The following is a 27,767-nucleotide window of genomic DNA, read 5'->3' on the forward strand; positions in this document are numbered from 1 at the left end:
AATGAAGTAGTGAAGATAATAGTCCTAGTAGCCGCAGTCCTAATAAGAATAGAACAATGACTTTCTTGCACTTGGACAATCCAGAAGTCTAATTTGATTAACTTAAAATACTTACTGAAGCCTTACACCTTTTCCAAAGTCAAATTTAAGCACTTATCAAGCATTTTTAAACTTTTCCAGCACCTTAGAGCTGTGGTAAATGAAATATACTCAAATCAATTAGGCTCTCTCCAACTGATTTTATTTCCTCATCTACAAACTCAGGCAGACAGAGATTTAGAGATTTATTATATTAATGTAGTTAGAATTTCAAGCAGTTTCAAGAACTTAATTCAAAATTTCAAACCTTGAAATCACCACATTAAAATTCAAGCAATTGCAAGGACCTCCAGCACCCATACGAACCTTGGAGTCATTAAAACTGCTATTTAATGTGTTTTCCATGACAGTTCAGTGGAAAATGAAAGTGAAAATATTGGGCGCGTGTCCATCGACCAATAAATCACTGTAACCTTACCACAGCCATCATGGTGGGGAAAACCGTTTCATTCACAACCCTCAGTTTTCTATCGTTCTACCTGAGGGCCATAAAACTCAGTAAAGGTTTCTTTTAAAAAAAAAACCCTGAGGCTTTTCTCCCCCTCTCTCCCTGCATGCCACGCCAAAGCTATTAATTGAAACAGTGGCTTTTAGGGCAGAAATTGCTTTCCCGGGGTGCTGATTGATTTTGTTGACAAATGACATGTTACACCATCGGCTGGCAAACGCAGCCCCAGGAGTACGAGGAGGAAATGGTGGTTGGAGAGCAGGAGAAATATGAGGTCTTCAGCAGCACTTTGTCAGCTCTCTCATCTAACCACTAATTCCATTTCTCACCTTCAGGGGAATCCTTTTATCAATACACCCCCCCTCACTTTGTCCCTGCTGCTCTCTAACCCACCTGCTTCTAAATGTGGCAGAAACTGTAGTGGCTGTTGTGAAGATTGATGGGGTGAATGAGCAATCATTTGGTTGCTCTGTTGTTTCCTGTCTGATTAGATCAGTTGGATAATTTTATTGATTAGTTTGACTGTATTGATTGCCTTTTCCTGCAGGTTGGCTCCGTCCCAGCCAGTGGAGACGACTCCAGTAAACCACTGCCAGCCCGTCGCCATGGATCCAGGTAATAAAAAGCCACGCTGCAAATGATTTATCTCTTGTAATCAATGCTAATGAGCTGCTATGATGAGAGTAAAGGGGAAACCCCGCTCTTTAGATACTCCTACACTCGTAAACATCACCAGTTTGTGATGCTTAGTATTTCATTTGTGTCTGAAGTTATCAGTGTTGTGTTTTGTCTTTTATATTCCTCATCTCCTTTTCAAGCCCGGTTGTTTGATGTATCTGTTTATCACAAAGTTTATCACTCAGAAAGATGTACATTAAATCAGTGTTCTAGGCATGGGCCTTTTTATGTTTTGAGTTTGTAATGACTGATAGTTAGTTTGTGTTATTGTGTTTTAATGGGTTAGTTTGGATCTAAAACAACATTTGCGTGACACACTATAACACAAACAAACCTGTCTGTTCTGTAGGGATCCTTTCCATAATGTTGTCAACACTACACAACAATAATGATCTGAGCCTGTCAGTGTCAAAGTCCAGCACTTTTAGTAGACACACTTTGACGCGTGCAGTTGCCCCAAAGGATTACTTTGCAGCCACTGGAGCCAGTTTTGCAGCCACTGGCTGAGGGAATCTACTTGACCAGTTTCAAATCTTTTTGTACCTACCAGTCATTTCAAGCCCAAAATATGTAGGGCCCAGGTAAAAAATACTGTAGTTATCCTTATAACATTTCTAATGCTTTGAACATATATTTGCCAAATGGTATGCAGAAGTCTCACGGCTGAGTTGGAAAGTAATGCTATCAAGAAAGAGGAGTGTATTTGTAGTCTCACAGGCTGTATCAATGACGATTTTAGACTTATTTTGCTGACCAAGTACAACTGCCATTGTGACTTTTGCATAAAAGCTTTTCCAGTCATGAGACCAACATGTAAAACTGCCAGGACTATTATGTAACAAGCTGCATGCCTGAAAGAGGCTTTAGTGTGTTTTTTTGGCAACAAAATCCAAAGAGTAACAGTGTGTTGTCTACAATGCAGGTAATGAAAGTGATACTGACAATGTAATCAGTTATCTCGAGGAAAAGCCACATTGGTGATAGAATAATGGTGTGTGTTATTTAAGAACACAAAGAGCAGCTACAACAAGATGCAACTTGTGGCTACAGTTTGCACTGTGGCCTATTGAGTCTCATTTCCTCTTTAGTGAAGGTTTGGCTTTTCCCGCTCATAAAACAATCTACTACAAAAATAGACAGAAATGAAGAATTTTCCCTGTGTGCCTACTGAATGGCGCTCCAAAGGAAATCCTCATCTATCACTAATGCATTAGAGAGCAGAAACATTTTTCTGCCATCAGATTTGACTGTAGTTGCACTGGAACTACTGTGTCTGGATTTGGCCACTTATCCGCTGGAACAAGAAAAATACACCCACCAACAAAAACATAGAGCCAGAGCCAAAATGTTTTAACCATTTTAAAGTGTTCTAAAGCAAGTCTCCTATTTAAGAAAATAGTTCTCATAGTTTTGTCTATTTTCTATTATTTAAGAAGCAGCTTTACAACTAAGTGCACTTGGCAGCCTTCCACTCAAACAATCACACAGGTTTAAAGAAGACTTCAGGTTATAACATTATGGAAACTATTCAGGAGTGAAAATGAATGTATGTGCTGATATTTTCACCTGTTATTAGCATCTGTAATAACTTTTCCCTTTAGCGAGAACTTCAGCTCAATTCAAATTTTATTTGTATAGCACCGTCTAACACAAAAGCAGCTAGAGATGCTTCACATAAGGTGCTAAAAGACACACATCCATGCATAGACACATATTTTGCTTTTAATTAATTTGACCTTTGTTAACATCATCACTTTTATTTATTTGATTGTTCTTAATTATTTGAAGTTTGCTCCCTGTCTTTTAACTCCTGTGATATTGATTATATATTTTTTTCTGTTTCAAAGCACTTTGAGCTGCAGTGTATGTATGAAAGGTGCTGCGAAAAGTCTTAATATTATAATTAGTAGTCATTGTAGTACTATTATTATCATAATTGTAGACAAAATGCTTTAAGAAAATGCGTAACTGAAAAGGAAGGGCTTTGTTTCTCTTTTCAGCATGTTCTTTGTGCCTTGTGCACAGTTCTACAATCACTTCCAAATAAGTGCCTAAGATAACTGGATTTACCTTTTTTTCCTTTAAACTCTGTTTGCCCAGTGGGATCTGTGGTAAAGCATATCCCACAGCAGCCACAGTGGTGTTGCATCCCAAGATTGTAATAAGGGGTAAAATGTCTCAACCAACACGATTAAAGCCAAAATAAAAGAGAAAACAGAGCCCAGGTAAAAATACTTCATTCTAAAGTTATGAGTATTTATAGATTTCATCAGCCAAACAGCACTGGTAGAGGCAGTGTTATATTTGGGGTGGATCTGCATGTAAACAACATGTATGTTCAGGCACAAACAGAGCAGCGGGCTAAGTGTTGTTTCCTGGAGACCCTTGCCCTCTTTTCCAAGCTCCGTGTTTAAAAACCACCCACTCGCTCATGCATATTCATCAGCCCACCTAATTACTATTCACCCCTAGCGGTGCGGTTCCAGGTGCCAGCAGTAGTCGGGGGCTGCAGGAAGGGCGGAGTGCAGCATCGTTATGTCGACCCTAATTCATCTCTGAGGGGGGAAGTCGCATGAAAAGGACGCGCTCTTGGCCCAGTTTGACTCTGTGTTCACCTGAGTGGTGAAATGCTTCCAGTCACTTATTATACAGATACAAGAAGAACAATAGAACAATGAAACATAAAGATTATAAGGCAGCAAAACAGGAAAGAAGGCAGTAAAAGAACAAAGCATGCACTGTTAAAGGCCCCAAAAACCCATTTTTCCAGCTACATGAGCATACTAGTTTTCTGCCAAAATAACAACAGTTCTGGTTATTTCACATGAGAGGTTTCTGTATTTTTTGTTTTTCTCTGCTCTTCTTGCTGGTTTGGCACGGATGGGGCTCTTTTGGAGAAGGGTGATGCCACTGCCGCTGCTAAAACTTCTGCAGTCCAAGATTAGAATAAAGGCTTTTACTCTGAAAACCTTTGTGCAGAGTCTTTTTAGTGTGTAGTCAGTTTGGGATTTACTACAGTAGCTCAGGACTAAACGTTTAGTCCAAAGAACTAAAGAGATTTGTTTCATTCTTAGCTGTCAGACCCTGCAAACCGCACTTCATGCTTATGTGCGCTTTATTCAGATTATTCAATTCAGCAATGTGACTGTACCTACATTTTTAAAAGAGACCTAAGTGAGGTGAACATGGTTTATGCTCTTTCCTCTATCCCATGCTCAGCCAATGGCAGGTACTGCTGTTCCAAGATTTTCGTCAACCACCGCTGTTTCTCAGGACCCTACCTCAACAAGGGACGCATTGCAGAGCTGCCGCAGGCCGTCGGACCCGGGAAGTGCACGTTGGTCCTCAAAGAGGTGGGCTGATGTCAAAAGCAGTTGGGGGGGCAGGTTTAATCAAAGAGTTACACACTTTCAAAGGGAGAAGAGGGCCGACAAAGATTGAGAGAGGGAGGAGGTGAAAGATTGAGGGTGAGACAGCCATGTCTTGTTAACCACCTGCAGTTTCCCAGCAGTGCCTTCATTTTAATGTGAGGAGCTGTCAGTCAAGTGTGTTTACACATACACACCGCCATTACTGCTCAGCAAAACAGCCTCTTAATTTCTCTAGAGACTGTTTCTGCACGCACGTACACATTCTTCGTGCGTGCGTGTGTGTATGTGTGTGAGCACGATTTGTAAAGACGAGCGTGATCCCTGTTTGTCTTTTTCGGGTTTGTTCTTTCATGCTTGCGCAGTTACTCAGATTCTTCCTGAGAATTTTCAGTTGAAGCGGGAGTTTGTTTTTTTTAATCTGAACTCTGCTTTTGCCTGCAGCTGCTGAGCATGTTGATCAACGCCGCCTACAAGCCTGGACGAGTCCTGAAGGAGCTGCAGGAGCTGGAGGATCAGAACTGGGACTGCCAAGAGGAGACCCTCAAAGCCAAGTGAGGAAACCATAGTACAAAGAAGGGCAGGAGGGAGAACGTTCACCAAAATAGGCCAGAACAGATCCCCCACATCTGTAATAATGTAATAAATCCTACTATCATCCCTACAGTCAAAAATCAGTGGCAGGCCTCACAGAGGAGCCTGGTCTTTTTTCTGTAGCTTTGAATTTATGTAATGTTTTTTGTTGCTGCAGTGGTTTGTGTGAGGTCTGCGTTTTCTTCCACTGCTGGCTGCATGGAGCCACATGACTCCACAGCTCCAGGCTGCGTGCTATTGTGTTTTCTAATCAAAAACGGCTCCGTTTTTCTGGCTGAAACGAGACAGAATTGGCCAATCACAGGCTCCAGTGAGTCACCTGTGGTGGGCTGCCGAGCACAGTGATCACATTCATGCATAACTGTTTAGACAAACATTCAGTACACATTTCTTTTCAATTAATTCAACTAATTAATTCAATTTCAAAAACTTCCGTATCCTCATGATGAGACACATTTACGTTGAGGGTGCATTTCTTTCATTTACGAGTGCTGAAAAAAGGGAGTTCCTTGATTAACAGAAAATGCATTGCCAACATTTGTGATAATATATTAATTAAAGTTATTTATTAAGCAAAAATGCCAAACTTTCTCCTCCAACCAGCAACAAGTAAGTAACAAGAAAAAGTTCACTATTGTCTTAAAGCAATGGTGAGTCACCCCTCTACTTTAGCCCAACAGGGAAACTTCCCATTTTCTTTGGAAAACAGCTTTGATTTGTATGATTAACCCCAGAGAAGCTTTGAAATATGTTTTTGTCCCCTATCGCTTACATCAAAAACACATCAGGAAGTATGAGCAGGAGGAAGGATTATGGAAAGCAAAACCTGTTTCAACTCTTCCTCCTGGCTTTTGTATGGCTTTATTCTTGTGTCCTTGTGAAGACAAAAACAATCCAAACTTTTAAAAAACCTTTGAAGACTAAAGATTGAGTCAGAAGTGAAAGTTAACAGGTCACTTCAGCTCACAAAAGCCACATCAGATTGCAGGTCAGAGTTGTCCTTGAGTGCTACCAACAGATCAGCTCGCCTTTCCCAACATTCGCCATTTGATTGTTAAACTGACCCTGCTCTCCTGGATAGCCCCCATCAATTAGACACAGACTGAATTCACACTGGCTCTCATGAAACAGCCCATTTCACATCATTACCTCATAGGCAATCATCCCTGATGGCTTGAAAATAGTGTAATTATGCATTGCTCTCTTAAATAAAGGTGTAATCACTGGCTGACAATGTCACAACATCCCTGTCTGCTCTTTTTCTTCCCCAGGTATAAAGGGAAAACCTATCGCTCCACCATCCGCATAGTCCGCCTCGCAGACCAAATCCCAGACTTCTGCCGTAAGGTGTGTGTGAAGCTGCAGTGCTGCCCGAACCTCTTCAGCCCCGTCCTCGTCACTGACAAGTGCCCAGAGAACTGCTCCATTCAGACAAAAACCAAATACAGTGAGTCTCTGTAATTAAACGCATCACTTCCTATACCACAGCAACGAAGAGGATTCAAATCAAAGCTTGCGACGCTGCAGAGTGTATAATTGCCTCTGATGAGTAGCTAAGATCTGTTTTGAGTGTATTGTTTTCGACATCTGCTGTGCGTCCGCAGCCTATTACTATGGGAAGAAGAGGAAGCTGCCCAAGCCGATTGGAGGAGAGGAGACAGCAGAGGGAGACCTGGCCAAGCCGGCGCGCCGCAGGAAGAAGAGGAAAGCTATCTTTGTGCAGAAGAAAAGACGCTCGTCTGCTGTGGACTACACTCCTGCTGGCTCACCACAGGTTGGATAACGCTTCTCTCCACTTTCCGCCTTTTCCTTCTTCTTTCTTCCTCTCTTATATTGTGTTTACGGGCATCCCGGCAGCTCCTGCTCACGCAGCAGACGGATACTGGGCGTACTGTCATCACGGAGTCTATAAATATAAATATAAACATCCCCAGAAATGACGGAGGCAGGAAGAAGGGGAGCTTCACGGGCAGGAAATGTAGCTCGGCTAAGATTTTTAATTTAGTTTAGACAGCCTAGGAGTTTACTCAGAATTCACATTGTGGTCACACCAATTAAAAGGCCCTCAGTTTTGTTTGCGCTTGTGATGCTGCACAGAGATCAGCTCTGTGATGACTTGCTGTTATGGTGTTTTCATATATTTTACCACTAAAATGTGGAGTGTTTACTGGTCACACTGGTTGGAAGCTGGTTTTGATTGCCAAGAATAAAATGAAGTGATTGAGCTGAATATGGCAGCAACTTGTTTCCACTACTGATTTTGACAATTATTTTCTTTACCAAGTAATTAATGTTTGGGTTTATAAAATGTTGCTCATTTAATGGAACTTAAATAATTACTTGTTTAATTGATTAGTTAGTCAACAGGAGATTAATTGGCACCTATTTTGATAAAAGCTTAATCATTTGTGAATTTTTTTCATCCAGAAATTAAAAAAAAAAAAAAAAGGCTGTTGAGTGGACACGTTAGGACATTTAAAAATATCACCACCTCATTTTTACCAGCAATTCAATTGCTTGATAAAGAAAACAATCAGACTGAAACTATTGGTCGGTGATCAAAATAGATGATGGTTAAGTGTTATTAACCATAAACATATTGTAAGTGAAATAATGACATTCACTACAGTAAGGTTTTCCAGCTGTGTATTTGCTGTTTTTCTAAATGATTCCCTGAATAATTTGTACATTTGTCTTTGCAATACAACAAACAGTGAAGTGTCAATAAGAGACTGGAGCAGAGCTGAATGAATCTGGCTATTTAACCAACTAGGACCCTGCAACTGGAACCCAACCCAGGGTGGCAAACCTATCTAACTCCTGTCTAAACTCTCAGTGGAAACGTGAAACTCTGAGGATAACATGAGTCTTGTCTAACGTCACTTACAAGGAACTTCAGACTTATCTCCCCTCTGTTTCTGCCCCACTCAAATATCTCCTCCGGTGTGACACCAACGACACACCAGTGGAGCTGAGAAGTGGTCGGAGAAGTAATCATTAAAATATAGATTTTTAGGGGCATCAGAAAATGGTTTGGGTTTTAGGGCTCAGACAGAACACTGTGCTAAATTACGGAGACATACAAAACAATGCAAAAACCTGTACATTAAAATATACGTTTTACAAGCGCATGAAGGGAGCTGTGTGTTAACGCCGGTGCTAACAGCAAAAGTGCTAATGACTCTGAATGCGTCACAACAACCAGCTAAGAGACTGAACATTTTGCTGATTTATTTCAAAACATCACACAACGTTTGAACTTGTACCACCGACTCTATCACTTAAAATGTGCCTTTTTAAAATATTAATTTTACAAGTGCTTGCACAAAGCGAGCCACCTATTAACAGCCTTGGCAAAAGCAGTTATGATTCTGAATGTGTTGGAAAACATCCTTTAACCTTGAGAAATGATCCCACTCTTCAGAATTCCTGCCGTCATAAACTGTCTGTAAATAACGATCTAATAACCACAGGAGGAGCCGTGTAAACGCTGATGTCTGTCTGTGACTGACACACCATGTGTCCGTCATTTCAGATTAAAAGCCCTCTAGCATTTCATACACCATCTAGCCAGACATGTTTTGACCTAATTTTGACAAGGCTCAGCTCTCGAATGGGGTTTGAGGTTGTTGTTTTTTTCCTGCGACCAACCAACCGATGGGAACTTGGTCTACTAAGACTCTTGTCATCTACAAAATGTTGGTGGCCAGTCTGACTTCTTTTGAAGCCTTTTATAAAAGATTTTGACAAAATAATGTGGAAAGATTATTCATGGGGGCCAGAAATAGCTGATCATTTTTTTATACCAACTGGTCAAAATGTGGTATGTTAATAAGCATCACTTCACACAAAAAGATATTCAGCTTCAAATGTTGTGTTTACAGACAGATGTCAGAAGATGAACAACCTGCTGAGACACAACTGCCCTTTGTAATAGTGCAGTAGGAGCATGGCGGCTCTAATGGTGACTAAAAAAAAGATCTGCTTGCACCTCACCTCTCTGACTCTGAGCGTTTCTTCCTCCTTCAGGACAGTGACGAGGCAGAGGAGGATGAGGAGATGGTGCTGCAGTCGGGCAGTGAAGGCACCAGCTCGGAGCCGCGCGAGGACCACACAGACACCTCCTCCGCAGAGGTGACCAGCAGCCGTCCCCGCCGGGCCGCGACGCTGCGCAGGGCCTTCAGTGCGGGAAACAGCACGGGCAGCCAGGAGGCCCCCGAGGGCCGCCGCAGGTCCACTCGCTCGCTGTCGGCCTACAACCAGAGCAACAAGTATCAGCCACCCAAAGGACAAGACATGCAGGTGCAGACAGAGAGAGGGAACACTGATGGAGGTTCAGCCCTCGCAGTGGTTAGTAACAAGCACGTGTCCTGTTTAGTGCTACAAGTAAATCCAGGCATTGATTAGGTCATTGACATGAAAATAGATATTTAGTAAATAAAATATAGAAATAGTTAATTCCAGTGAGATTAATCATTAATGAGAATAATCTTAAATTGCAGCTCTACATAACTAAAACATAGATTGATAAGTATTGATCATATTGTGTCTTTTTTATTGTGTTTTATTTGTTTTTATGATTTTTACTCCCTGAAACAGCTTTTGACCACTATGGGTCATTTTTAAGCGGGTTAGCATGAGCAGCTCCTCTAATCAAAGTGAAACGAAACGTGTTACGGAGACACATTTGGCTACATTAACTGTGTTTCTTTGCATGCTTGTGGTCGTCATGTGACCAGAAAATGTACACACAATTTCTTATTGTTCATAACTTGTATAATGAATGCACAATACAGCCTGTGTGACATTGTATGACATTTGCAACCAGTGTCATGGTGCTACAACAGTCGGTGTGAACTAAATCAGGTCAGGAGTTTCTACAGCATTGACTCCAGGTGACACAGCAACAGAGAGATCGATGCTACAGTGAGAGTGATTTACAAAAAAGTGCTCGGCATTCTGTCATTTACAGCGTGTCTTGTTTGTTTGTGTGTGTGTGTCAGGTGGAGGAGGAGGAGGATCAGCTGGTTTTAGACAGAAATCCTCTGGAGTGGAGTGTAGATGAAGTCGTTCAGTTTATCAACTCTACTGACTGTGCGTCCCTGGCCAACATCTTCCAGGAGCAGGTACACACTGAGTGACCCAGTACATTCCTCAGCATCACAGCCTCACGCCTAACCCCAACCAGCTCCCTGATCTAGACCTGATTCTGATCTTAATTCTAAAGCCCAACCCTCACACAGCCTGGACACGGAAAAATGTTGTTTTACTCCCTCTGAAGATCCTTAACTCCTCCTTAGTGCAGACATGCCCTTCTTTCCCACTGCTTTCTGCTGCCAACATGTTTGTTTTCATCAGCTTGTGACGTCAAATCACAACATTGATGAAGTTATTTTCACTTTGTTTAAAAAATAGATTAAAAAGAAAATGAAAAAAGCTGGGTATAAATTGGATTTCCAAAACATTACCATCACAGATTGTTTTCATTTGATTATTTTAGTTTTTTACTCACTTAGAATTTTCATTTTTCACCTTTAACTCTCATTAGTTCTTACGACCAGAAGCTGAACTAAAAGGAAGAGGATCTAGTTTTGTACAAACTGCAGTGAATAGCATCAGAAAACAAATTGCACACCAGGAGTCGGCCTGTTTACGCTTCGGAGGCCCGAATCATTGGAGCTCCTCTCTTTTTCCATTTAAATATTTATTTGCATGTCTCCCTGTGCAGGACATCGACGGCCAGGCCCTGCTGTTGCTCACTCTGCCCACCGTACAGGAGTGTATGGACCTGAAGCTCGGCCCCGCCATCAAACTGTGTCACCAGATAGAGCGCGTCAAGGTTGCCTTTTACAGACAGTACGCCAACTGATGAGGGAGCAGCATCAGCAGACCGCCCACTGAACACCCACTCAGTGGAAAGAAAGGAAACGTTGGATTAGCTGCCTCCTGGTGGAAAACTTTGGAAGTTTTTTGCAGGTTTGCAACTTTGCCAGAAGAAGGGAAACGTTTTTGGAGAGCTTTCATTGGACGGTTACAGCGGGAGAAGGTGAAGGATTCATTTCTGGGATACTGTGGGTGTGGAAATGTGACGCGGTATCTCCACAAAAACTTCCCCACTGCCCACTGTGGCAGAAGAGAACACATCGGCGTCGATCCATGTGCTTTACTGATCTGTGAAGATGTTATTCTGAGAAGCTGAGGACTCCTTTCTGAAGACATTAGTGTTTATTTCTTGCTTTTCATTTCCATTTGATTTGTGATAGAGGAGCATCATAGCATTTAAGTTAAAACTAATTATTGACCAGAAAGAGTTTTCCCCTTTTTGTGTGACATGATTGGGTCTGAAACCATATATTTGAAAAGTATTTAACAAACCATGAAGTAATATATTTGGAATATTTATTGCTATTCTAATTTATAAGGAGTAATCTGTCTATTTGAAAAGAACTGAACCGTTTAAGAACAACAGAAGAACCGTATCACAATGTCATCATGAACTCCTTTTTCCACTGAAGCAAACCCCTAAAAGATGTTTTAAGTTATTTTACAAGCGGAAACTAGGATCTGCATTTTATTCGATCTAACCCAGCTGTGCTCACTTCTCATTGTTACGATCCCATGAACCAATCATGTAAGCTATTTTGTGTCCATCTATGCAAATGTGTGGCAGATATTTTTGATAAGTGAGAAAATAAATTTCTATTGATTTTTAAGTGTTTGTGTGACCATTCTGCTACTGTTACGTCCACCCCAGATCATTAAAGCAAAAGGCCTGTGAAATTCCCCCACATCACAAGAGGAAGCATTCAGACCCGTAACTTCTGTAAAAGTAGCAAAACCACCATGTAAAAATGGTCTGTTACAGGCACTACCACCTCCACTGCCATTAGAGTGAAAGTAAAATCAAAAGAACAAGTAGTAATTGCTCCTGTAATGTCATATAAATGTTACATTATTCCATCCATCCGACTAAAGGTGAGTTAGGTTAATGTAGAAAGTAGCAGAGAATAGAAGAGACATTCAAAACCCAATACATTACTTGAGTAAATGCCTTTAGTGACTTTGTGCCACAGGCTAATGATTAACTGTTACAATGATTTATGATAAATTAACTGTTAGTTAGTGTGGAACACTCATATAACTGAATATTTACATAAAACTTCATATTTTCTATTTTGCACCCCCGAAGTTTGACACAAATAATAATTATTTACTCACGTTTAGTAAAAGTGGCACTAAAGCAGTTCTACTCTACACTTGTTATTTTCCCACTTGATAATTATTCCTTCAGCAAACACTTTTCGGCACTTCGGCCTCAGCTGATGGAAGTGCTTTGATTTAACGCATCCTACATGCAAACAATTAACGTTTGACTTGTTTACAGCGTTTGCACTGACACTTTCTTTTCAAGATTCTTTATTTGTCACATACACAGTATAATGTGCAGTGAAATGGTTTTTCTTTATAAAATTGTGCTTTTCTCAGTTCATCCCTGACTGACTGTTAACGAATGGCCTGTAAACAAGTGGTAAGACTCCAGCGTAGCCCTGCCAGGAGCAGAAACGAGGTCTTCATATGTAAAGCCACAGTTGTGACAAGGAGGGTAAAGGGTTAACAGATGCTCCCTCATGCATGGTGAGATATAGGAAGTCAGCCCTCGCTGTGGTTAACAGAACAAACAGTGATGCACAAAGTCACAGCTTAAGAGGAACGCACAGCTCTCTGCTGCAACAATCCCACACTGACAGTTTTAGAGCTGTTCATCTTCATAATGTGCACATTATTAACTGATTACCTCTAAACTGATTATGAAGGAGTGTGAATAATTAAGTCATATAATTCTACCATATAACATTAGATTAAATGACTTTAGAATAAATGCATATCAAACATTAAACAGTGGTTTTACCAACACTCATTTTGTCAGAAAAAATATATTAGTGATTCCCAGTCAGGGACTCTTGCACCCCACGTCACCTCAACAGTTGCCGGGGAGTCGAAGGAAAGAGCGGAGTAGCTTGATCAGTTTGAAAAAGCAGAATTATGATTTCATAAAAAAAAAAAAAAAAAAACCCACAAGCTTGAACAGCTGAACGCTACAAATTGTGAGCGAGAGCATGTGAAAAGCGTTGATGTGTTCAGAGTTCTTATGATATCTCAGTGAGCAAGTGAACAGAGAAGTCGAAATGTTACGCTGGAATTACTGGATAAATGGTTGAAATAGATACAGCCTGAAGTTATCAATAAAGGGTTGAAAATGTTAGCTACAAGTAACTGCAGTTGAAATCCTAAAAGTAGGCCACATAGTTGGAGAAGTCACGGGATGAATGGCTGGAAGTACTCGAGTCAGTTCTATTCATACAGCCCAAAAATCACAAATCACAATTTGCCTGAAGGGGCGTTACAATCTGCAAAGTGTGCGGCCTCCCAAAAACCTCCCGAAAGAAAAAGCCTTTAAACAGGAAAAAAAATGGAAGAGATGTTTTCATTTTCATTTCAATTCCACAAGTGCTTTATCTCCTCCAGTGGAATTATAAATCTTTCAGATTACAGGAAGAACATTGGTGCAGTCATTGTGTCTCCAGTTCCTCTTGCTTAAAACAAAAACCCCGTAGCACAGAACACAGGAACAGCTCTGATCTCAGTCTCGCTGCTGATATCCTTGCTTTAGATGGGGCGTGTGACATGTGGAAAGAACTGGTGATATGAGCAGTAATATAGGGGGGATGTGCATAGGAGGAACAGTTGTGTGTTTCCATTAGCTTCAACACAGAAACGGATCACCAAAAAGATCAGCTGATAATTAGTCATGTAGAGGTAGACTTTCTGAGAATACAGGACCAGAAGATTAAAAGGGTTCGTATAATATCTCCTCTATATGACACATCACAGGACAGAAACCGCCCCAACCACAGTCACCAGAAAAACACCCAGACACAATTCTAATAATTCTGGGGATATCTAAAGATGTCAGGAAACTCAAACGGACTCTAACGGCCGTATTTAAGAACATGTTGTCACATAATGTTTACTTCAAAACGTGGCAAGAGCAAAGCTTGTCTTTGAAAATGATGCTTCACAGCACACATCTGAAACAGAGAACTCGGATGGAGGAGGACGCTGAGAAACGTCACCAAACAACTGAGGGATGACTGGTCAGGACAGTCAGCGAGTTAAAATCTGAAAGCTGTGATACATCAGACAAAAACTTTGGGGAGGTGCAGTGTGTAACTCAGTTACTGTGTAAAGTTTCTTTTCTTATAATAGAAGCATATCTGGTAATTACTGACCAATATATGGAGGTGGATCAAAGACCCAAGTCACAAGCTTGGCAATAACATCACTGCAGTTTGAGACATAAACAAATAGAAGTCTATTTCAGGACACCAGCTGGGTAACAGTAGGACGCTGAATAATATAAATCATGGAGCTTCGTGAAATTACTTCTCTTAACTTATTCTGTGATACAACCCCCACCCCCCCCCCAAAAAAAATAAAAAAACAGACTTGACAGACACTAATGTATTCCACAAAAACCAGACAGTGCAATTACACATGAAATGAAACTGTTTTCCCAACAAAACAAAGCAAAATGCCACCGGGTGTAAAAATAGACACTGAAGTGTAAAAACAAACGCTGTAATTTTTCTCTATTCTTTGAAATGAAACGTCTTTTCATAGAAAGGGTATCGATACAAGCCCTTTTCTCCACACACACACACACACACACACACACACACACATTAAATTATGTGAACAAAGCTTCGCTCAAACGCTACAAACAAGTGTTTTCTAGATTTACTGCTGTTTATTTAAGCTTTATTTCCAGGGCAGGCCGGCCGGCTGACAGGCTGCTACTGCACAGCAACACCCTGTTAAATAAACAGTAACAAGACTGACCACACAAACCAGTTTGAACAAATAATCTTGACTAAGACTACTTACTCGCTTTTTGACTGCATTGTTTTCGTCAGCAGAGGAAGTTTCCCTGACGCAGCTAGTGTGAGATTTGAGATGTGGTAGAAAGGTCTGGAAAAAGCGAGTAAGTAGACCTTTAGCCAAGTTTATTTTCTAAACTTTTTTTTTTTTTTTTTTTTACCTTTGCGAGGCAACTGCATTTGCGAGATCACAATCACACAAATGTCCATCTCGCCAGGCTCTGAGTTATGAGTTTGTGGCCGCACCGCGGTGGTTGGGACCAATCAGCATGAGGCATGGGCGGGGTTAAGCAAGCGTTGGTTAGAACATAACAATGGCTGCTCCTAAAGAGGTTAGCACAGACGCTGCTGAAGCATCAGTCACGTCTGAACTGAGGAGTGTTTCCTCACCTCTCCTGACCGGCTTTGGCAAGACTTTAACTACTTTATATAGTTCATTGATCTGATTGGCTGGAGGTGGCCTATGTTAGGCGACATAGACAGATGGTTCATCCAATCACCTGCCAAGTATTTTATTTTTTGAACGTGCCAGCCCCTTAACACACACCTTCTGAGGACGTTCTGAGGAACAGACCATCTGGCGCTTAAAACTAGTTTTAAGGTCAAGAATGCGCGACCACACTCAGTCAGTTTTGGTTTGAGTACCTGAGTTTTGGCACCGATCCAAAATCTTTCCTCTACACTTTCCTTAATTGCCAAAATATTTCATCAAAATTAGCAGCTATTTAGTCTAACTCACAGAACCCTAAACTCTTACCATGAACAAAATCGTGAGCCTGACCAGACGTTTGATGCCTGCTGTCAGTACTTGGCAGCGTCTGATACTCAGCAGACACATTTTCTAGGTTCGATACCCTCATCTGAGCATCACCCAATCATCAAAGCCAGATTAAAGATTAGAGGAAATCAAAATAATCATAGTTTCTTGGAGCAGCAAGTATTTTGCCTCTTCACGTCCTGTTAATCATCTTGCATCCCATCAGGTTTATCTCTTGACCCCGTGGGATGGTGCTGGCCTCCATGTTGGGAACCACTTTCTTAGTAGTAGGGATTGTCTGTAGGCCCATTATGCCTGTAAGCACACTGAGCGATTAAATGCGGTTTCTTCGTTATCGTCACCATAAATCAACATTAATTCAGTCACGAATGGCCGACTTTTCAGCATAAACTTTACCTTTCATAAATTTCACTCACTATGCAATGAAGGCACACAGATTTTTACCTTTGGGAGAAAGAACGCCCTGCTGTAGACAGACAGGCCTAATACATGTTGACCAGTTTTTAATCCTAACTATGAACTAACTGTGTACAGTGTAAACTCAGAGTGCTACACCTCACTGACAGTCATGCTAATCTTATTAGAAGCGATCTCGGGGCAAAAGCGAGGAAAGACAATTACATTACGGTGGTGACTTGGACAGGCTGCAGTTTATCAAAACAAAGTGAGCCGCTGTCAGCAGCAGCATTAAAACTCCGCGTGTGAGATGACAGAGCCATTAGGGCGGCGCTTTATTGGTGGAACGGTTGCTGGTGGCAAAATAAAAAATAAAAAAAAAAGACCCCCTATGTGGCGATGATAGCTGTTTCATGCAGCAACATAATTGGAGGTAATGCTGCGTTAGTCATGCATGCAGCACATGGCCTGATATGCTGATTCATTTGCACTGTTCCCTGTGTAACATTAGCCAATGGAAATTCATAAAGGCGGTGATTCACATTCAGAGTGTATTCAGCAGCGCGATGTGTCGTGCCTCGCCGGCTCTCTGTATGGGTGCAGTTGAATTAATTTAATAGCTTTCTCTCTCTCTCTCTCTTTCTCACACACACACACACACACACACACACAAACACAAACACACACACTTCCCCAACACTGACACTTTGTATTGAGTCACTCTGAAAAGCTGCTACCTTATACTGTTGCCTGGCAACCACATATCAAACGTCTGCTTTGCATGATTTTCCCCCTGTTGTATGTGAATTCAGACTAAGTCATGACAGCAGAGGAGTAAACAGACGTTTGATTTAACGGGAAGCCCTGAATGAGAGCAGACAGGGACTTCATGTTTCATATTCAGCTGCTGTGGCTCTAATACTTTCTGTTATAAAGGTGGCGACAGATGCAGCGGCCCAACAATATTGACAGGGGATCACATATGTTGTCAGTCATGCTCCCAGGCTGACTGATCAAAGCCCGTCTTTGTCTTTGTTAAAGGAGCAGTTTGTCAATGAGACACAGTTCAGCAGGTATATGTGATCCATCGTTGGCTGGCTATTTTAATATAGAAATATTCTAATTCTCAGATTTACACTCTCACTGACTCCTGCACAGCACAGTGTTTTTGCACCACAAAAGCCAAAGATATGTTGGAGAGTGTCTCTATTGGAAGTGAATTTTTAACTGTAAAATATCCCACTCAGTCTTTATCTTGGGCATGATTCTTTAAAACGATTCTCGATTTGTCTCGATGACAAATGCTAATGCAAACAATGCTTAACTATGAGAGGTGTCGCTCACCTACAGACATTTATCACCTGAATCTTGGCTTCACTGAGCTTTATGGTGTTTTTGTGATTTTCAGCAAAAAGCTCTAAAACACAACTGCATAAAGAGCCAATACACACACTTAGTGACTAGCTGGTGGACACAGTGCAGTATTTAGCAGCTGAGGAACAAGATATTTTCGTCAGGAGTTGGTAGAGACCAAAAACAGAGCTAAAAGAGAAAAGATTTATCATAAAATATTATTGAATCTATAATAACTTGAATCCAAATGTTAGGATCAGACCTCTGTGGTTAAAGACAGAGACCAAACTGCCCAAGAATGCAATGACCAGAATGCAATGACCAGAATGCACTGCAGTCGGAGGGCACGTTGACCTTTTTTTAGTTGGAGTATGTGGTATGTGTGACACGTTTTCTTTTTCTTGACTGGAAAAATATTTATATCGCTCTCTCCTCCTACATAGTGAACCCACAGCTGAATGGAACAAGCTTGTGCCCCATCACTCCCCCTTTCTCCCCCTATCTCTCTCTCTCTCTCTCTCTGTGGGCTGTCAGAGTCACTCTGGGTAATGTAGCAACTCACAGACTGAATATGAAATACTGAGTGGTTGAAGAGAAAAGTACTAAGGATTCCACTGTTAAAATGTATTTATTTTGAATACAATTCTGTGTGGGGATCACACTGGTAGTAAAAGTGCCTTCTTTTTTTTTTTACTGCACTAACTCATCACGCTCCATAGCAGAGCTGCCATCGGGTCATTATCCTGGAGCGACTCAGTGAAGAGCATCAAGGACTCTGCTGTGGGTGAGTCTGAGAGGAAAAAAGGTGGGAGGCAGAGGTTCAAGAAGGAGAGGAGGGCGCCGGAGGACGAGTGAGGGGGAGGGAAAGCTAGCAGCCGAGCTGAGGTCTGGTGGTTGGAAAGGAGACCGATACAGAGAATGTTTACTGATCCATCAGTTTGGAGATACTGAGCATGAGGTTGATGCTGCCCTGCTATTAAAAATGATCTGATCTCAGTTCAGTTGTTACCAAAACACACTAAGAAAAACTTTTTCCTTTAGATTTTTGGACTTGTCTCATTAATAAAACATAGTAACTTTTATTCTGGAATATGAGAGTGTGAATGTAATTGCTAGTTTTCCGTAAGACTTTGATAAAACTCAGCTTTAATGATCGTTGCCACATGTGAGACCTGGAGACGTCCACAATATTTGATGAAGGCGCCTCTAAGCTGAGTTGTTGTAAGTTTTGTTATTCATATTGAAAATATATGTTTTCATTCAATCTGTATCATGTTTTATTTTTCTTTTCTGTAAAATGGAAAGCACCAGAAGTCCATAATCATATCTATATCTTACACTCTGAAGTCCCCACACAGCCAGGGCTCCAAATTCAAATTTCCAGACTTTGTAGACTTTTCAGACCATATCTGAAGAGCGAATACAAGCAGGTAGATGTTCATTATGTAAATGAACGGTTTTAAAATCCAGCCTTTAACATGCATGCTACATTCTGACTGAATGTATTATGTATGTATGTGTGGTATGGACATGCAGCCTCATTTGTTCACCGTGTCCATGGAAACAAAGATGGATGCAGCCCATAAAAGGTACGTGTTCCATATGCAGACTTCTCTGATAACATCACTGCACAACTCAAGAAATGTTCAGACAAGCTTAATAATGTGGTTATTTGTGATGCTGTGTAAATATGAGGCCCCAAGACACTGATACATTTTCTGTCAGACTAATTTGGTGGCGAATGCTGCTTTGGTACCGTTAGAAGGAAAGTGGGAAAAAGCCGTTTTGGCTGTGACGTACAGGCGGCTCTCTGGGGGAGTGTGCGTTCAGTTGTACGCCACACTTCTTGCCTTGCTTTGGATAACATCGCTCTCGCTCTGGCCCGCGCTTTCTCACACAGCGGGAAACATTTTGGCTGCGCTGGCTGCCTGCTTCACATGCCATGAAAAACACTCTGCTTGTAGGATCAGTTCGATTGTAGAAACTGAGTTTTATATGTTAGGAAACAGAAAAGGAGCAATAGATCTGGAAAGAAAAATATTTTTCCACATTCTCTTTTCTTTTTTTCTATACTTATCCTAAACCTGCAAATGACTAAAATCAAATTCCATACTTTTCCATACTGTGAAGGCACTCGGGTCCCGAGGCCCAGTTTGACCTGCAGGACCCAGTCGTCATTGGTTTCAGCTCAGAGTTTGGTTGCTTGCTTGTGGTGGAGATTTAATACCTACCACATGCTCTTTCCTTTCAGGCAAGCACCGCTTTACTTTAATCTGGTGGCAACTGTTTGTCTCATATCTGAATCGGCGCCCAAGTTAGTTTGTGGGAAATCCACTTACAATTGGCGGCCATATGACTGGGTCGGACTTTGCGACTTTCCCGCATCGCTTTCAACTCAGCAGCACGAGGAAGAACTGAATGTGATTAATGTGAAGTCTTCAGCAGCACAGATGAACGTGCAGGGACAGAAATGTGCATTTTGCAGCGGCCTCTCAGATCACTTTAATAAATGTATCATCTCTATCTCCATCTCTTGTGCACAAAGAGTATACAGCTAGTTTGATAAATGATGAAAGGGCTCATTTTGTGTTGTGGAGTCTTTAAAAACTATTCCTCCCCTCGCGGTGCCAGCATAGCGAAAACAGGTGATAAAACCTGCTCCTGCTTTCCCTCATCAGCCCTGCAGTACATGCTATATACCAGGCAGGTTCCTCTCATGCCTTGCCAGATTGTCTATTGTGTTTACAGCTTATGCTGTGTTCACACTACAAGCAACAAAGCTGCGAAACAGCCAAGCGTGACCAGCTAAATGGACGCCAAGTCACCGCTGAAGTGTTGCTCAGGCAAAGCTATGTCTTCATGGGCTTGTGTTCAACACTAATTTTAGATGATCTGATTTAGTATTATTTACATTCTTGGCATAGAGTTATGCTTAGCTAAAAAATAATAATGTGACTTGGCTTCTACTCTGTTGATTTTAGTTGGATATTAATTAATTAGCTAAGGCAAGTTATAATTATTTAGAGGACAGGCTACTAAGTTGTCCATGGGCCAGAACTCCTACTACAAGTTTTTTGAAAACACACGTCTGTAGATGATATTAGTGGATTTTAGGCACCGGTGAATAAATATCAAACACGTTCTACAATCATATTATTGGTATTATTTTAATTGGTTGCCTCTTAGATTTTATTTAAGCTCAGTTGGGGGTCTGCGTAAGAAACAATAAGTCAACATCAACAACACACGTGATCTCCGTCTAAACCTTGTATTTGTATTGGAGCACTTACGATCCAGAGCAGCTACCTGAAGGGCAGAGAGGTACATGGAGGGCTTTTTGTTTGATATAATCCTCCTGAGTATCTGTGATGGAATCATCTCTTGCCCTAACCCACATGATCCTCTGCCTGACCCCTGTTCGGGTGTGTTTTGCCAGTTTTCATTTGTCTGCCTGGATTTGATATTTGCTTGTTTCCGTCTGAGAGAAAACAGGAACTTTTTCCTAACCTGCTCCGAGTCATTCAGCTGGGTTCAAACCTCGTTATTTACTGAGCCTTAAAAATAGTCTCTCATACATCTGATATACTAAATTTGTGTTAATGCCAACTGCATGGATGAATAATTATCTAACAAACTGCTTACGTACAGCATGTGAGCAAATAAGAGTACTGCCAGCGTAATCATATGATGAGTGCACCCAGTCATATATTATAAATCAGGCAGCAGGATTCACTCTTTAACCTAAATGTTGAAATTGATTTGAAAATCTATTAGTGGATTTGCTGTGTGAGGAGGAGGGGAGCGTCTGTCTGGTGCCAAATAGTATGCGAACACTTTCTGTAGAAGACGTTTCATGTGTGAATCAAGCTGTAAGTCACTTATGTCTGAAAAACAAAGATGAAATCAAAGATAGATGAAATATTCTACGTCTGAAAAAAGCTTCACACTAAAAGACTACAAGACTGAATGGGCAAGTCGGTGAACTTTGATTTGAGATTGTTTTGTTGGCAGCTGATTCGTCACAAGTGAAGTATCAGGCTCAACATATTTATATTTGATAACACATCCACTCAGTGCTGTCCATCTGTAATATGGTGCATATAAAGTATTTTGATTGATTACAAATGTTTTGCAGACATGTTGGTGAGATGCCAGACAAGTAATCAAGTAATCTTATCATCAACATGTCAGGCATCAGATCCAGCACTCTGGTATCTTCCATCCTCTATGAAAATAAACTCTACAAGGTACTCAGGACATTATGTTACTGTTGCTTTATGCAATAATGAGTGCATACACAGGTCTACTATAGATCAGAGTCAAGCTGGGCGATATGTCACACTATAATTAAATATGCCACAATAGCAAACACAAAACTTTGCCGTATGTACTGAATCTAAAGACATATTTTTATGATTTTCCTTTATTTCAGACAGTATGCTGTCTGAAATAGCCCCTGCCAGAATGTGGAAAGATGAAGAGTCTACCATATCAATTATATTATATTCAGCACCTATCTGCTCAAATTCAACATTTAATCCAGTGAAATGTGTTAAAAAAAAAAACCCTGCTAGAATCTGTTAGCCTGTTAACTGTAGCCACAGAAAACACACAGGACAACAGTTCTAAATCAGTTTGCATGGTGTAATAAACTGTGGATAGCCATAGCGACAATATTTTTACAGTTCACACAACATTACCAGCTGTTTCAATGATCACACTTAACTAAGCAAAATGACCACAAACATCCACAGACCTTTGCTGTGCGTTGTTACCCATCCCTCTTGCCCCTTATTTTGAGTCAAAATGGCCAAAAATATATCTTTGTACTATAAGGAGGAAAATCACAAACAACTGAGACAAATAATCAAATTTGGCACAGTTCACCCATAAAATGAAACAAACATATCACTAGATCCACAGAATGCAAAAAACAAAGAAATAGTGGGTGCACAATAAAACAGTACACATAGTGGCAAGAAATTCACCAAGGAGAGAAATCTGACAGTAACCAAGTCCAAATTCATTTTACCAATCCACAAATCTACAATAATCAATCACTGTTATATCAATCCAATCCAGAGGTGAAAGATTAAGTCAGTAATGACTGCCTATAGAGGGAAAAGGGAGCTGGAAATCATGAAAACAACATTGAAAAAAAAGGTCAAAACAAATTCAGACCCACCATTGTTCACAATCAAAGAGATATCAAACCTGTATTGAGAACAGACTAAACACAATTTACACTCAAACCCTGAGTGTGTGACAGGGCACAGCTGGATGAAGGTAATTTCAGTGTGTGACTGTCTGTGCGTCTGTGTGTGTATGTAGGTGAGTAGATGTGGGGGAAGGCGAGGTGTATGGTTAACCATAGACTGAGCTCTCTGTCTCTTTCTCACACACTCGCACACACACACACACTCGCACACAAACCATCACTTGCATTGCACTGCAGGCTTGAAATCTAGGTCATGGTACACACACACACACAGAGCATTTAAAGGCTCGACAGACAGAGAGAGAGAACAATCAAATGTGAAGAAGACGAGGCTCGATCTGTCAGCTCACCACTGAACGACTTCAGACTGTTCACCAAAACCTTAAAGCAGAAATCCACTGCCTTTAAAAACACTGTAAGATTTAATCAGTGTTTCAGCGCTCGCAGCCTCTCACAAGTTGTTCTTTGATGAGGTGTTGCAACGCTCTTTGCTGTTGTAGCCAGTTTCTCTAAAGACAGTAAATGTGTGAACTTGTTGCAGTCAGCTGTGTTAGAAGTCTGAGCAGACAAAGAGACAGCAGAGCTTCTCTAGCTGAGAAAAAGTCGCTGTTGTCTCTATCAAGCGTGATCATTATGCTGACGATACAGTATTGTATGTATCACTTTAAGAATGGAATCTGATCAGACTAAGCTGAAGTGAGTCAGAGTTGAAGATGAAATGAAAGAATGTGTGAAGATCAAGGAGTGGCATTTCATTTGTCGACAATATCTGAAACACGTTTGATATTTACATTGAAGCCTGGAAAGTTGGTCTCACAAATAAGTGCTGCAGGAATGATAGTCACGGAAACAGATTTGTTCGCTTGTAGAGAGTACAAAAATAAAAACGGTACAAACATACTACTTGAATCAATACATAAAATAGAAACAGAAAAATGAACGGGACAATTTGTAATTTGCTTGTTTTAAGGGCCCCTAGTCTGGATGATGGTGAACCAGCCCGAAAAGCAGATTCAGTATGTGAGTGAGTAGGTACGTTTCCATTCGCTTGCTTATATTTGTACATAAAAAAGCCTGAGAATTAACATATATTTGACAAAAAATAGCACAAATATTGCGTTTTATGCTTACTTGAGGTGGAAAAGTTGTCATATAAAAAAACAAAAGGCTCATAAAAACACATTTCTGTACCAGAAAGCCCCAAAAATAAAGAAGATGAGCTGTTTTGTGGTAGTTGTAATGTTTGATTAATTTGAATAATGTAATCTTGTCAGGCTCTCTTAAACACAACTCTATAACTGTACTTGATGGGCACATGCAATGACTTTATGTCTTATTTTACAGAAATTTGCAAAAACAGCTCTTTGTCTGCATCTCCTGGTTAAGTAAATGGAGCTGGCTCAGGTGAAATCATGTGAGTTAATTCTTTAATCCTCTTCCAACTGTACCAATAGCGCGCCAGTCAGTACAAACTCCTGCAGCCAGACATTGTTCAAGCCCACTGGAACATTATTTTAAATTCTAGAGGAAATCCAAGTGTCCAACATACCAAATATATATCCGGTTAGACTGTGAGAATGTGTATAAAAAGATGCCTGATAACTGGAATATTTCCTTGAAAAAACATGTCTTGTCTTGGGTTTAAATATTATAGACATCATATAGCTTCAACAAAGTGTAGGAACAATCTGATAAAGAATAAATGATACTGTCAGATAGCATTAAATAATATATCATGTGACTTCTTTTTTACAAACACAAAGGTAAAAATAAAAGGAAACTGGATGTTAAGGGATCAAGTGTAGAACTTACATTTTATTGCAGTCTTGTGTCATCACTTTTCACACCAGTATCTCTGCACATCTGTAACATGTATATGTGCTCAAGAATGCAGCTCAAGAAGGAACCCCTCACCATTTTCCACTCTGGGACGGACAGTAAAACCTCAAATTTACTGCTGTTATACAGCAGCTTGTGAACAAACTGCATTATTCAGTAGCTCCAATGGAAATCTCTCCATGCAGTCCTTTACATACGGCCTGTATCCACATGAATACAAAACACACACACACACACACACACACACACCCACCAACAACTTTAAAAAATGGCTCCCAGAAATTCAAAGTGCAGTCTGCTCTGCACGGCTAATTTCTGCTCCTACAGACTGAGTCCAAACTTCTCCACAATCCTATCCCCTGGGAATAATCCGTCTTTATTTCTAATGAATTGCACTGAGGGATGCATGTATCCCCTGCATCCACAGATCACAATCTCAATCTTGCAAGGCATGTCTCATAAATTATGCGCTCCCTGAGCTTTTGATAAGCTAATAAACGTCTGAGTGGAGGCAAATTGATGCCGCGTGCATGTGATTCAGACAGAGAGACACGATTCACTATTGATTAATGTTTAGCGGGGGCTGAACGGTGGCCTATCTTGAACATCACACCTCTGTTTATACGACAGAGCACTTTCCTCTCTATTGTTCATTATTCATTAGTCATCTGGACTGCCTGTGGGACTCCCTCCCATCTGCTACGGCTCCATTTCCATATGCCTGGCTCGACCAAGCGAGGCATACATCTGATATGTGGAGAGGGAGTGAGAGAGGGAAGCAGAGGGAGGTGTAAACTCATCTCTTTTTGCTCCCTTCATCTCTCCTTCAAAAGGTAATGCATTCGTTGATGCTATCATTGGGGGAATGGATGAAATGATAAAACTGGAAATAAATTGCTGCTTTGAACAGAGACAGCAGAGTACTGGGACACTACAGGACTGGTGTGGGAAGAAAGAAGTGTGTTTGAGTGCTGCGGGTGGGTGGCAGGGGAGGGAATTTAAAAAAAAAAAAGGAAAAGAAATGTATAATTAGGAGTTGGCCAAGCAGTCTGCCTACATTGTAATTCACATTGAATAATTTGACACAGGAAATGATATAAAAAGAATCAGAGAAGTTTTCTCTTTTTTGCAATTTCAATGTTAGCTTTATTAATCATTCACTGTTTTATTAACACCTTTATCACAGTAGACAAAAAAGGTCAAAACTTTATCAAGACATTAAATAGTGGAACATAACGACCACTACTTTGTGCCTATTTTCAGGGAGTGCAAGTTTAATATATTCATGCAAAAACTAGAAAACCAGTAACCAGCAAGTTTCAGTGTTCCTGCAGAATTTGATACTTCTGCTTGATTAACAAAATTTTCACTGGAGTTTCTCAACAGAGAGCTGCTGGATATGTAGATAGAACTGGGATTTGACTGCTTGATATAATTTTTGTTTGGAAATACATTTACTTTTTCCCTCCACGCTCTGTAAAATGTAAAAGGTAAAAGTGAAACCATGATAAGATTCCAGTGACAGCTTGACAGCTTCCTGAGGCATAAAAACAGTATAGAAAGTATTTAAGTGAACTTACTTCACTGTCTCAAAACATGGGACACTGAATTCTACAGAAGCGCTTAAGGATATGTAAAAAATAAAGATTATAATAACTGCCTCCTCTTCTGCCTAAGCACCCATCCCTCTGCTGAGATAGCACCCCCGCAGCTTTTCTCTCCAGCCTCCTTGCTCATGTCACTAAGGTCGCATCCACATTCAGGTCTGAGGAGAGGAAGCCGCTGGGAAAACATGCATCTTAAAGGGATAGTTGGGATTTTTTTTTTAGGTGGGGTTGTATGCGGTACCATAGTCGGTGTTTTACCGACAGCAGATAGTGGTCAGAATGCCAAGCACACAGGAGCACCAGCACAGAAGCTGACAAATGTATTGCTGTGGAGGGAGTAAGCAGCAAAACACCTGAAAAAAGGGCCCCCTAAACAAACAAACAGATAAATAAACATCAAGTTTAATTATATGCTGTTTTTACAGTATTTTCAGTCCTTTCCGTCAGGGGACTGAAGTCATTGTATGGCAAGAATGCTCTTTGCCAGACCCAGTTAGCAAAACCAGCGATTTTACCACGCAGAGCATTGGGAGTTGCTGGAATGCTGCTACATCCGTCAACAAACTAACATGTTAGTTAGGATCCGTACTAACTATTTAAAAACACCAAAGACGCACAATAACACAAGCAAACTATCTGTTTGAGGCAGCATCAGCCCGGCAACTCCTGTGTTCTGTGAGGTTAAATTACGGTTTTTGTCAATGAGGTCTGGCAGCTTTAAAGAGAGCATTTTAGTAATGCAACGGCTTCAGTTACCTGATGAAAAGTGCTGTCTGATGAAATGTAAAGTGGCTAAAATATTCTTAATATAGCATACACTGATATAGATATAGATTCTTTTTAAGGAATTGTTTTTTAGATAACTAAAATAAATGTTTCTGTCAGGGCTCCTGTCTGCTTCTCCAAACTGGTGATGTGCCGTCATCTACTGTAAATAATACACTAACTATAGATAAGTACCTCATGCAACTCCACCTCAAATAATCCCAACTATCCCTTTAATCCACTGTGGATTGGCTTTAATGGCAGCTGATGACATAAGTGCGTGACAATAATCAGTATGTAAATGCAAATTCTACCACCGATCTTAGATCATCCTCTGTGTTTTTTAAAAGAAACTGACTCCAGGTTAAGGTTTTTCTTTTGCCTTCCAGTGTGATATTGATCTGTATGATCATCAATCAAACTGCCTCATATCCTCATATCATATCGGAGAGGCATGACACTGACTGACACACTACCAGATTGGTAGTCAGAGACGAAAATTGATCTACGATATTTTTGTCTCTCTGAATTGACATTCTGAATCTGACCTCCTTCTTTTTCTACACAGCAAGTAGTAAAATTAGACACTCAAGAACGTAAAAATACTTCAGTGCAAATCTTTCATTTTAAAATGTACTTAAGTAAAATAAAAGAAGTAAAATCATTCAGTTGAATGTCAGAAAGCC

The 27,767-nt window shown here is 40.7% G+C and overlaps 1 protein-coding gene across 5 annotated transcripts in view; it reads left to right on the plus strand.

Annotated features, from left to right (window-relative positions):
* The window catches only part of sfmbt2 (Scm like with four mbt domains 2), a 46,327-nt gene extending 34,427 nt beyond the window's left edge, over positions 1 to 11,900 (plus strand). For 3 of the 5 annotated variants that reach the window (XM_070853681.1, XM_070853683.1, XM_070853682.1), the window contains 8 exons: positions 1,095 to 1,162; positions 4,445 to 4,578; positions 5,038 to 5,147; positions 6,459 to 6,634; positions 6,792 to 6,961; positions 9,217 to 9,537; positions 10,191 to 10,313; positions 10,916 to 11,900. In XM_070853681.1, coding sequence (XP_070709782.1) covers positions 1,095 to 1,162; positions 4,445 to 4,578; positions 5,038 to 5,147; positions 6,459 to 6,634; positions 6,792 to 6,961; positions 9,217 to 9,537; positions 10,191 to 10,313; positions 10,916 to 11,056 — 1,243 coding nt within the window. In that variant the 3' untranslated portion in view covers positions 11,057 to 11,900. The remainder of the gene's footprint in view (positions 1 to 1,094; positions 1,163 to 4,444; positions 4,579 to 5,037; positions 5,148 to 6,458; positions 6,635 to 6,791; positions 6,962 to 9,216; positions 9,538 to 10,190; positions 10,314 to 10,915) is intronic. The other 2 variants (XM_070853684.1, XM_070853685.1) reach the window with 1 other exon arrangement.
* The last annotated feature ends 15,867 nt before the right edge of the window (positions 11,901 to 27,767 follow it).

Source organism: Pempheris klunzingeri, chromosome 22 (assembly GCF_042242105.1).
Source record: "Pempheris klunzingeri isolate RE-2024b chromosome 22, fPemKlu1.hap1, whole genome shotgun sequence".
In the NCBI taxonomy this organism is placed as follows: domain Eukaryota; kingdom Metazoa; phylum Chordata; class Actinopteri; order Acropomatiformes; family Pempheridae; genus Pempheris; species Pempheris klunzingeri.